Source organism: Poecilia reticulata, chromosome 19, assembly GCF_904066995.2.
Source record: "Poecilia reticulata chromosome 19, P_reticulata-male-v2, whole genome shotgun sequence".
NCBI lineage: Eukaryota > Metazoa > Chordata > Actinopteri > Cyprinodontiformes > Poeciliidae > Poecilia > Poecilia reticulata.
Genome location: NC_088848.1, coordinates 4,934,264 through 4,946,482, shown reverse-complemented (window position 1 = coordinate 4,946,482; position 12,219 = coordinate 4,934,264). Strand labels below are relative to the sequence as shown.

General features: G+C 42.4%; 1 protein-coding gene across 1 annotated transcript in view; it reads left to right on the top strand.

Moving 5' to 3' along the window:
- LOC103481331 (protocadherin-15-like) overlaps positions 1-11,731 on the top strand; it is a 222,603-nt gene extending 210,872 nt beyond the window's left edge. Inside the window, exons 39-40 of the mRNA XM_081600402.1 lie at positions 4,163-4,292; positions 10,376-11,731. Of these exons, the coding sequence (XP_081456528.1) occupies positions 4,163-4,292; positions 10,376-11,140 (895 nt within the window). The 3' untranslated portion in view covers positions 11,141-11,731. The remainder of the gene's footprint in view (positions 1-4,162; positions 4,293-10,375) is intronic.
- Positions 11,732-12,219: the final 488 nt, after the last annotated feature.

Below are 12,219 nucleotides of genomic sequence, written 5' to 3'. Positions count from 1 at the left end.
AACAGGAAATACAGTACAGAAGCTTCAGTACGATCTCCACGGCGATTTGATCAAAGTGTTTATGACCAAGTCCAAAGGAGTCTGGCTGCATCCCTCCAAAACTCGTGCTTGATTCTTCCGCCTGCCTGCCATCTGCGGCGCATTCCATCTTTTTCAGCTTCAGACTCCCAGGAACTTGATTTCATGCTCTCCAACACACACCTGTGACGCACAAGCGCTGAAAAGTACACAACAGAAGACGTTCACACACATAACTTCCCCTGTGGCAAACATGTTAATTCACTCATACAATCATTCAGAAGCACTTTCCTGCCTCAACTTTCTCAAAAATGCTTGTTCTCTTGCTCTTGCTCGCCCTCTCTCTCTCACACACACTCACACACACACACTCACTCGCGCACACAAAGAGCTAATTCTCTCCACCCAAATTTGCAGCACCGTAGCAGCTAATCAGGCAGCCAGCCGTGGAAGCAGACAATGGGCCAGATGCTGGTGGCTTAGAGCAACATCCACAAACTCATGTCTGACTCTACATGCATACAAGATCAGTACACAAAATCAGACTGTGTAAAAAATGACATCTAATTAGTTTATCTGTTCCCGTGAATAAACGGCACAGGTAGAACATCCTGCCGAGTATTAAGCTGGCTCTCTAGGTAAACAAAACTCTTCTCGTTCACGTTTTTTTTATGAGACGCAAACATATTTGCGGTTCCTCTGGAGGCAATTTAATCTGTTTGGAAACATGATCTTACATCTTGATTCAAAATCTTCTGTCCTCTATGTTCATCTGCTCCCAAAAAGATGCAACTTGAAATGGGATTTTATACGAGTCACACCACTGCCAACTGCCAGTAGCCCAGTTCAGTTTGGATTCGAGGAGAAAATGGCATGAATTATTTATTGCAAATATCTCCAGTTTTAATTATATTTATTCAAAAAACAAAACGACTTCATGTTACTCGCCACATACAAATAAAATACTCCAAATGATTAGTCAGCAAGACAAAGAATAACTTTTTGAGTTCTACAGATCTGTCTATATATATATTTTATGTATGTACTGTACTGTACATCATCAATACTAATTGAATTTCTAACCATGAGTGAGTTTCCATCAGTGGCGACAAAGCGTCTGCATAGAGTAGTATTAGATCATTGGTAATGGTTCTGTCGGGTCGTCACTGCGACGTTTAAGCATCACTTACATTACTTATGGAATTTGGCACCTACGCAGTATTTAATGTTACATCACTTAAATCGATGAATGTGTCAATTTGACAAAAGTAGTTTGTGGAAAGATTATGCATAGATAGGATTCACAGGAAGGCAATGCTGGAGTAAATAAAGAAGCACATATTTAAAAAAAAATAAAAAATCGACAGAGTGCAATATTGTCCCCATGCTGGATTACCGAGCTGCATGGTCCAACCTGATGGACAGTATTTTCTAGAGATAATTGGTAAAAGGGTAAAAACAAGCAAAAGAGGAAAAAAAAGCATGCCCTCGGTTATATTGGACTTCTGTGGCTTGAACCATAAAAAACATTATCTCTCTTCTGGCTCCAGCTTCATATTAAATGAGAAATTATGAGGCTGGGGCATCATGTTTGTGTAGCTTGAGGGAAAACAGGAAATTTCTCTACTGCTTCTAGCGCTTCCATTTAGTTCTGTTGAAGCATCTCTGCTTCAACAGTAAACCTAATTATCAGTGGTCAGAGGGATCTCGGTCAGCGCATGTGTAGATGAGTGGGTTTGTCTTCCCTCTCAGCCAACTGACAAAGGTTGTTGAAGAAACTGACGGCCAACTCAAACTTACTGGTTTTAAGCAAAATCCAAAGCTTGGAACATCTAAAAGGGACTTCTCCAGTCCAGTCTTTGAGGGTTTTTGACCTAAGGGCAATTTAGAGTAAGAGGCATGTTTTTAAACTGGTGCTCGAGTGTCCAGAGAGAACATGAAAAAAGACCCACAGGCCGGGTTTCAAACCGTGAGCTAGTTGATGCTAACGACTGTACCACTGCAGTCCATTCTAACATCCAGTAGAACAACGATCTGCACAGACTGATCTGGTCAAATTATTCAACATTTACAGTTTGACTGTCGAAAAAGTAAGGTAGGGCTACAAACCTACCAAGTAGTTTTTTTTCACCAACATGTACGGGCGAGGCAAAGGAAAGCATTTATCGATAGGAGCAGCCAGCAGGTGGAAGAAGCTTTTGACCCAACGGCTACTTGTTGTGCCGTCCACAATGCAACACTCTGTGAACAAGAGCAGGAAAAAAAACTGTAAGAAATCCCATTTTCAGTTTCCTACAGGCGACACAGAGGAAGTAGTAAAGTTCTGGTCGGACGACAGAAAACTTTTAAGTCTAAATGTGAAAACGCTGTGTGTGGAAGAAAATACACATCACTGCCATCATGAATGCTGTGGTCATGCTTTTCTTCATCAGATACATGGAAACCCTCATTGTTCTGCTTTGGAAAAAGAAATCAATTTAGATTAAATTGATCTCAGTCAAATATAACGACAAGCAAAGGAAACACAGAAATTATAAACATTTTTTAAAAAAATCATAGTTTGAATAGTTTTTTAAGAATCATTTCCTAAAAAGGTAAAATGCTGTGGTCTAATTATTTAACATTCATAGGAATGTTATGTTAAGCAGGCTGGAAGTGATTCACAAATCCAAAAATCACCAATAGTGATTCTTGTTCCTTTGACATAGCTGAATGTGATGGTAATGTTACTACTGCCCTCTAGTGGTGAGATAGACTGGACAGGAGGAATAGTGAAGAAACAGGTAAAATGTGAAATAAAGCAGATCTGTTGTGACTTTTTTACACTTATATGTTGTTCAGTATGATAAGTGACTGATTTACAATTATATGTTAAGCATAGATTACATGATTATTATTAATTGAATTGAACATGATTGTATATAATTACAAGGATGAAGTGAAATATATTTAAGTGCAAGACATGATTTATTTGAATAGAAGAAGTCTTTTATTTTGAAGAATGCTTAAGTATCTGGTTCTGTTTTGTCACTATCTTGCTTTGTTGATATTTTGGTTGTCTTGGTTACGAACAGCTGTTGCCCTTATTCAGCTGTCGCCGTTTTCTCTCTTCAATAAAAAACTGAACAGAAAGGTTCAGTAAAAGACATACGAGCCTCCGTCTTGTTTGAAGAAGCTTCACTCCGTAACAAGATCTGTACCAAAGAATATCAATAATTTTGTTTTCGCTGCACTTTAGATTTAGTCTGCAAACTCATAATCAGAGATTAGTAACCGACTAAGACTCACTACATTAGCCTTAGGAAGTAAAACCGTCCGCTTTATGAATGTGACATTTATGTATTACCTGGTCTTTCGGCTCAAACTCCTTCATTTTTCACTCTTTCCTTTGTTCTTCTCCTCTTTGTGTCTTTCCCCCCTCGACCTTCCTCTCCTCTCACCTGCACCCATCTGTCATCCACCTCCCTCTTCCATTTGTTTATTACTTGGCTGCCTAATGTAATACCAGGGCAACTTCTCCCACAGACTGACTGTAAGCTTAGTAATTACACAACTTCTCCGTTCAGCTCCGGTAATGGACTCACAGCAAATTTGTTCAGTTAATCACGCTGCGACATATTGTTTTCAGGAAAGCATTCAGTAGAATACTTTTTTTCTTTGTTTTGACCCACCGGCTGTCTTGAGTTGCTGGCTACAGGGCATGGAGCCCAAGTTGTGATGGAGAACAGCTTTCTTGGCCGGGGACGTCGGGCAGTGCTCCCAGCAACAGACAACAAAGAGAGTGGAGGGGAGGGAGGGGAATCGATTCCTGCGTTTTCCACAAACAGAATGGCCCCTGGCAACAAAATGCTCCTTCTGTGATTAAGGCAGCTTTGTTTAGGCAACTCATTAGAGACTGCTTATCATTGTGCTGAGCCACATTGTTGCACTATGTGTCACTTCTTGGATAAGTGACTTCGGATAGAGAAGTGTGCGGTTTTCTTTCAAGCTTCTTTCACTCCCGTCTCAGCTTCTGATTGGCTGACGTGGCTCAGCATGAATAAAGAGAAGTATAAAAGTATAAGGTCTCTCTGGTTGCTTGTTTTTTGTTGTTTTCTTCTTCTTATCTGTAATACGTCGTTAAATTCCTGCTCTGTTTGTGCAGGTACGAGCTTCCTCAGTACGGCAGCCGCAGGAAGCTGATCTCACCCTCCGGCCTTTACGATGAGTACGGAGAGGTTGTGGTCGATGACGATGGCAGCTACTACTACAGCCCACAGGAGTCAGACGGAGAGGTAAGGTCAAAGGGAAGTGGTAAAGCTTTCTTGTTGTGAGATTTATTTTATTTTTAATAATTCATTGTCAAATTAGGTGCAAATTCAAACATGATGAATAAGAGAAACGATCCCGCAGCGAAAGAAACAATTTCATATCCACAAAAGTAAGAAATGACAGAAACTGAGTTAAACAAAGGTGAGAGAGGAAAATGAAGAGCAGCCAAGATGTTAAAATGGTTCCAAAGATTTGAGTGATTTCAGCTTCTGTTTTCTTTTAGACACCAGGAGAGACCAACTGACACTATTAAATGTTTCCATTTGTAACATGTTTACCAAACCTTGTGCTTTTCTTTTGCATTACCTCAAATTTTTTTGCAGCTACCATTAAAAAAATATTAATTTGTCAGTAGCCTTATTGCGTAAGTACTCTTGGTTGCCATCTACTGTCCTGGAGGGACAACAGCAGCTGATCAGTTTGCTAATGCTACAGGCAGGCCAGCTCTGTGAAACAATGTATGTAATTTATTGTTTTAGATTTATTGTTTCATGTTTTTTTTTTAACTGGATGAAAAGACAAGACACCAAGACATTAGACTACATGAATATTTTACCTAGACAGTAAAAATATAAATTAGAGACAAACATTCAACAAATGCACACATATCGTTTTAAAGATAAACATAAAACAGGTGTAATATAATAATCTCATGACATTGGCTAACATTCTGCAAGTGTGTGTGTGTGTGTGCCTCAGTCATTACCACACACATCAGCCCATAAAGGTGTAATTTGGAACATATTGCCGGCAACAGTGTGGACATAAAGTCCAGGGCTGTTTGTTAAGTTGTCCCTTTTTAATATTCTTCACATGTCCACTACTGAGGACAGGTCAGGACTCCAGGCAGACTCCGTCAGAGCACGCTGCCTCTGCAATCATGCATTCGTAATGTGTGCAGAATGTGGCTTTGCATTGTGTTGTTGACAAGGTTAGACGAGGTGCAGACAAAGCATCCTTTCTGCAACTTTTAATTGGAACTTGTGGATGTAGCTCAGTCTTGTTGTGCTTCACAAAGGATTCCCACAGTAATTCCTTGCCCACTAGGTTAAATCAGCTATTGATGAAAGGCTGCTGATGATGCATCAAAGGACTTGAGATACAATTTTGATGATGTTTTCATGCTTTTTGTTCCACAAAGCCTAAATTATCTGCCTTCCTAGTGTCTAAACTAGGGGGGGGGGGCTGATGATTATGTCTGTTTGCTATTGTGTACTTCTGCAGTTTCTGTTGCATCATGCCTGAATTTTCGACCACCTACATGTTGTGGGTTCTGGTATCGGATGTTTTGTGCCGCCCGCTCGCGAGTCAGTTCATGGCTAAAACCTTTTGTCCCCGCTTTGACAACCAACCAATTAAAGTAATTTTCTACGTAGCCTTCTGTAATGAAAAAGGCATTTGTATGACCTCGATAAATTAACTTATCAGTAAGATGCCCAGAGAGATATTTTGGTTTGATGAGAGGTCATAATCTGTCATATTTCACAAGAGTCCACTGCCCCGAATGGGATCAAACCCATAGTCTGTGGTTAAAGGGTTTAATTTGAATGTAATGAAAGGATTGTGTTTAAAATAATAGCAGCATGGAGTTTAATCAGTTGGGCCATCCATTCTGTGAAAAAAACAGATGGTGCCATCGAGATATAAAAGGATGAGGGCACCAAATGGTGTCCGTGCTGGTTGTAATAAATTTATATCCAAGAATCTGAGTCCAGTTGCTGTTAACTTGAGGATTAAAATACTAACTGAAAAGAGGGGAGAACATATAAAAAACAGACTTTCACAGGGTGCACCATAAAAGCAACCTCATTTATTTATTTTTTTTAAATTTAAGTCGAACCACAACCATTCCAATGGATTTAAAGAATATCTAAAATGACTAGGAGTCAGTCAGTGATTTCTACTGCTACCTGGAAGTTGTGACAGTTTGCAGAGGAGCACATTGACTGGCCTGAGGAAAACAGTGCATCATTTTAAGGACAGATGACATACAGATGGTTAGTAGAGATTGCAGATTTTCATCAAGCATGGTTAAAGCATCGTGCTAGTGGGACGTTTCTTTTACTTGATGCTATTTACTGTAACACAAATTTCAAAATACCTTCAAAAGTCATGTGCTGAAGAGGTAATTTCCTTGAAATTGGTGTTTCTGTGAGAAAACAACCTCAAGCTCACCTGTAATTGAGCAGCAGTTATGGAGCACAGCAGCAGCCCAATCCACCGAAATGATTTTCATCATTTTGAAATTTCATACATTGTTCCTCGTATTTTGTTCTGGAGCTGAATGTACAGCGCTCCTAATGTGCTTGCATTTTCAAAAATAGAAGCTTTTATTAGGACTCCAGGCTTTTCTCCATTTGTTCAAACATACTGCTGTTGTTTGAACAGAACCATTCCAGAGTGGAAGTTCACAGTGATAAAACGACAACTGCTTGCTAGAAAATGGTGGAACTGATCCAGGGTTCCTATTAGACAGTGCTTTTGAAATAAAACAGGATTACAAACACCAGTTTAAAATACAATCAGTGCAAATTATTACTGAAGTTACTTACTTGCTCCATTGCTACTGAAATGTTCTGCAAGTCCAAAGTGGAGGAATGAATGCATACTGTTAAAGTCCCACTAAAGCAGGCAGCTTCAAAAAGCTGAAATAAGACAGCAGAGCAGAGATATCACCATCAGGTTCATCATCCAGACAGGTTAAATTGTCTAGAAGAACCTTTTTAGTTCCTGGGATCAAAAGCAGAGGATTAAAGTTGACAGGATCTGAATCAGCAGAGCGTTGCTATTTTTGGGAGGAAACATCCATAGCAAAGCATTTAGGAAGAACAAAAAGCCAGTGGGGAAAACTTTGCATTTAGACGAGCACAGTTGAAAAGTTGAGCACAAACTAAAAGTTTGTTAAAAAAAAACCCTCTCACACTGAGGCATTTCCACAGCATTCTGATCAAACAGGTCAGTTTAAAACCCACTCGCTTTCTTGTTCTGGACGTAGCGGCGAGTTGTTTTTTATTCGTGTTTGCAGCACCAACAATGAACCTGGATTTTCTTCAAATATTAACCACTATGTCAGACAGCTTGAAAGGAGGGGATGTGCAATATTTTGGTAAGATTAAAGCAAAAAAAAAAAAGTGTCTATTAGATTGTGCTTGTTTTTGTCTCTAAAAAAAAGTTTTGTCTATGATGGTGCTTTTAATTAAATGAAGTTTTTTTTTTTTGTAAAAGTAAAAAGTAATAATCCCCATATGTATCATCACAATGACAGGTGAGGAGACAGTTTCAAGGCAACAGATTAGACACTCAGACTGGCCACCAAAATTCCCATCCTCCACCTGTTCAACCTCCGAGAAAGACCCCAGGAGCTGAGGGTGACAGAAAACAACAGGATGGTGGTAAGCTGAAAGGCTCAAGCGCAGCTGCAAAGCTCAAGGCCGTGATGGGGATGAACACGTCTGCTCCACCTCCGGCCATCCACTTACCATGGAACAAAGCCAGAGTGGGACCCATGGAAGACGGGAAGGAGGGAGAAGATGTCCGCCCGGGGAATCGGGAGGCAGGGAAGTCGGAAAATAAAAAAGGAGGAAAGAGCGAGGCAGTGGAAAGCAGTTTGAAAAAAGAGCAGGGAGGAGAGCTGGGAATCTGGGGAAGGGCCAGCAGACACAGCATGACTAACGGTCGGATGAAAAATTCAGCAGTGCAAGGAGTAGGCAACCGGCCAGAGCATGGGAGAGAACTGCCCGGCTTGGTGGGGCTGGATGGGAGCTTGGTCATCGATGGGAGTTACTTCCAGACGTTCACCGGAGCAAGTATGCCTGCACCAGCAAGACAAAGGCTGAACGAGGCCTTTGGTCTTATCTCCTTAGCCAGAAGGATGCAAGAGCCCACCGGGGTGGGCGATGAACACTGGAGTGACAGGGAAAGCCGGGACACGTACAGCTCTGTAGGAGATATGAGCATTTCGGCAGCCGTGTCTGCCAGGAGACGCACGGCGAGGCGGTGGGAGGGAGAGACGGAGAGCAGGGACAGCATGACCGAGCAAAGTGACTCGGAAATGGGCAGCGGCAGCCGAGAGTCTCCATCTGAATTCAGCCCGTCTGACAGGAGCAGCCCAACCTCATCGGCGACGGAGGAAACCGAAACCAACGAGTCGGACTTGGAAACGGAGAGCGACGACGAGGAGGCGTCCGATTCTTACGAGGAGTCTGGAACCGAGAGTGAAGGCAGGGAGGAAGAATCAGGCAGGGAAAGGTCAAAAGGTCAAAGATACGCCTCAAAAAGTGGCAAACACAGAAACGGCAGCACCGACTCTAAAAAGTATTCAAGTTCCACAGCGCCAAGGCCCAAATCGTCGAGGAACTCTCGTTCTTACAAAAGATCCGGGCCAGAGAGCGAAGAAAACAGTGAGGAAGAGGAAGGCAGGGGAGGGAACGTCAGACTGAGAAAGTCCGCAGCCAGCAGGCTAAGTTCAAACCACATGGGCTCAGGCGTGATGGACGCCTCAGACGATTTGTCGCCCATTATGGAAGACACAGAAGAGGACGAGAAGAGCAGCAGCCAAAGTGGAGGAGGAGGACACAAAGAGGAAGATGAAGTTTGGGGAAATGAATCGGCTGTTTGAAATGCCAATCAGGCCCGAGCCCCCTTCCTGAGATGAAACGCTCCGCCACTAAGTAAGGATCCGGCGAGAAGGCCTGCTGTGGGTGTGCAGTTATTACCTGAGTGGAATCTGCTGCTGTAATCTGTCCTCCACGCCTGCTGTGATTTATGCTCACAGTAGCTTTAATTTCTAGCATGTCCTCTGCTGCACTGCCGACTATCTCTTATCTGCTACTCTCTATCTTTTATATCTCCTTGTAACTTTAAACTTCTTTTCTCCAATCAGCTTTTTTTAATACAAAAAAAAATAAAAAATCTGTGTCAGGTTAACGTCTGTATTTGACAACCTGCCGATCTGGTACAAAAAGCTCCGCTACTATCCGAACAAGCCTCGGCGGCAGCTGCTGCTGCAGCTCATACATTGTTATTCACTGATCTCTCTTTGTAGCAGAGTTTTTCTCATTCGTCATCTCTCCTTCTGCGTGCGTCATTCTCCCGGGATCAGTCCGCTCTCCCCACATCTGTTATCTGCAGGGCGAAGAGATGCTGCCACTGTAGAGAGAAACAGAACATATTCCTTCTCGCATGCTATCAAGGTTAAGTGGAAAAACTGTGAGGGGTTACACAGTGTGAAAGCAGATTGGATTTATTTTTCACAAGTCTTTTTCATCCTGCGTAGTGTGTGTGTGTGTGTGTGTGTGTGTGTGCGTGTGCGTGTGTGTGTGTGCGCAGAGAGCAGCAGCACTGTTGGCTCTAAGCTTCAACAGCAAGAAGGATAAAATGTTAACATCTTTTACATGCCATATTCTCAAAACGATTATGTCTGTGCTTTATTATAATTAAAACTTAAGCAGCAGATTAATGAGAGGCTGCTTTAAAATGCTCAAAATCACTTTATGATCCACAGTGAAAACAAAGTTCTGCGTTTGGAGAATGGAAATGCTTGAATTGGCAGATATTGACATATCCATTCAGCCATTTGGTGCAACAAGTCCCTTAGTGAGAGATTTCATTTAAAAATGAAAGGGAAAAAAATATCACTATCTGGTATCGACTGATCATCCTGTTATTGATTGTGGATTAAAAAATGCATCCATTGTTTATACTGCAGTGATAACTGGCTCTCCTTTTAGATGTAATCTATCACTTTGTCCTGTTTGCATGTTTTCCTAAAGAAAAACATAATTTCATTGTAAAATGACAAAATGTAATTGAATTAAGAAGCAGAAAGAGCCACACTGTAAATCAGTGTAACAAACAGAACATTAACCATTTGAAGTTACAATTTCAATGAACTTATTTCCTGGCTGTAAAAACACAAAGACAGATGCACCAAGTAGATCGTTTCTAGGGCTGTAGTGATACGATAATCTCTCTTTCATCAACGAGCCATTTGAGATGGCAACAGTTTTGATTTTGATTTAAAAGTTATCTGTGTCTGCCCCTCCAGCCTGGCGGTAGAAAGCGGCGGATCAAGTTGATGGTTGACCGAGAGTACGAGACCAGCTCCACCGGTGAGGAGAGCGTGCCAGAGACCCAACGCAGCCGTTTATCCGCCACGCACAACAGCCACGTCAACGTCAACGGTGGGATGTATGTGGCCCAGAACGGCTCCATCGTCCGCACCCGGCGAACGGTCAACGCTTCGGGTCCTTCCCAGAGCGCCAGCTCCACAAAGAACAATCTGAAACCAAGCTCTCCCATCTTCAGCTCACGGCTGGCCAAGCACTTTAAAAAACTGGACAAAATGGCTGCCACGCTGGAGGAGAGAGTGCCCCTGAACACCACCAAGACGCAAGCGGGAGAGGGGCGCAACACACTGAGCACTTTTCAGAGCTGCAGACGGGCCGCCTCGGCAACGGCCGCCTCCTCCTTCTCCAGCACTCACAAAATGCTGAATGTGTTAAACACTCGACAGTCCAGCGTGTCCTTGGGGTCAACCAGCACCAACAACACAGGCCCCGAAAGCGCAATGTCTAAACCCGACGTGCTCCCGGCGGCGCCGGCTGTCGCACAGCAGCAGCCCGAGAGCAAGACGTCGGAGCAAGACGGGCCAGCAGAGGGCGAGCGCGAGTCAAAGGTGGACGGAAGCGGCAGCGTTGAGTCCGTTTCCAGGGAACCTCTGGAGTGTCCGAGTGACAGAACACAGTCGGATGAGGAGGAGTTGTGGATGGGCCCCTGGAACAACCTTCACATACCCATGACCAAACTCTGACTGAGTCCAACGCCACTGTGCTCGCTCCTTATTGCCAAGTTCATTTAATGTTTTCAGTACGTTTTCTTTTCGTTCTCCGTGAAACTAACGGAGAGACGCTCCAGTACAGCAAAAATATATATGGATTGATTTATACTAGCTAAAAGTGACTTGGCATTCAAATCACTGGTATCACATAAAACAAATTATTTTTTTCTTTTAATTTATGTTCAGTGAGATTTGCCATCTGCAGTTTCAGCAGTAAATTGTTTTGTAATTTCTGTGTTTCAATCTGTGCATCTCCTCAGCCTTGCTGATCCGAGAGCTGCAGCACCTTCAGAAAACTGGACCTATACAGTGGAAACACACATTACTTTAAGAGTGAGGGGATGAAAACTTGACTCTTTTAATGGCCCTTTAAGCGACTGGTGTCTGTATGGAACTGTGCTTGTTTCATTCAGGTTTATGGCCAACGGTGAAACTCGACGTAAATTTGCCTGATGCATTTCATTGACACATGCAGTCTTGTATTGTTCACACTTGCCTTTTTATTCTTGTCAAGCTGCTTGGCAGACTCGATCCAAATAAAGTTTCAATCTGTTGAAAAATGAATTTGTGGCTGCTGCTGCTGCACAAATGAGTGTTTCTGCAGAAGACATTACAGCTAATGCCCACCATTAAAAGAACTTTAACTGCCTGAAGAAGAAAAATAATACAGAATCTATTTCTAATAAGTGCAAAATGAATGATGTCTTCTACATGCGGTTGATTATTTACAATTAAAGTGGAAATTATTTTGAGATCAGTGAGATGCTGGCAGTTCAACCTCATGCAGAAAAGCAAACAAGCAGATACAAATTGCGGTAAGTTATAACTTTAATGTGGATGTATCATGTTTTTAAATCCTTTTCATGTTTACATAATTCAACTGTGGGCTATATAAAGTGGAACTAGTGCCTTGGTGTTAAATAATCGATATTGTAGCTCCACTCTGGAGCTACAACATCCAAGAGCAACTAATTTGGGTGCCCTCTTTAAATGCAAATGAAGCACGTTACTACCTCCAGGTTGCAAAATGTTCCACTTCGCCTATTCAGCCG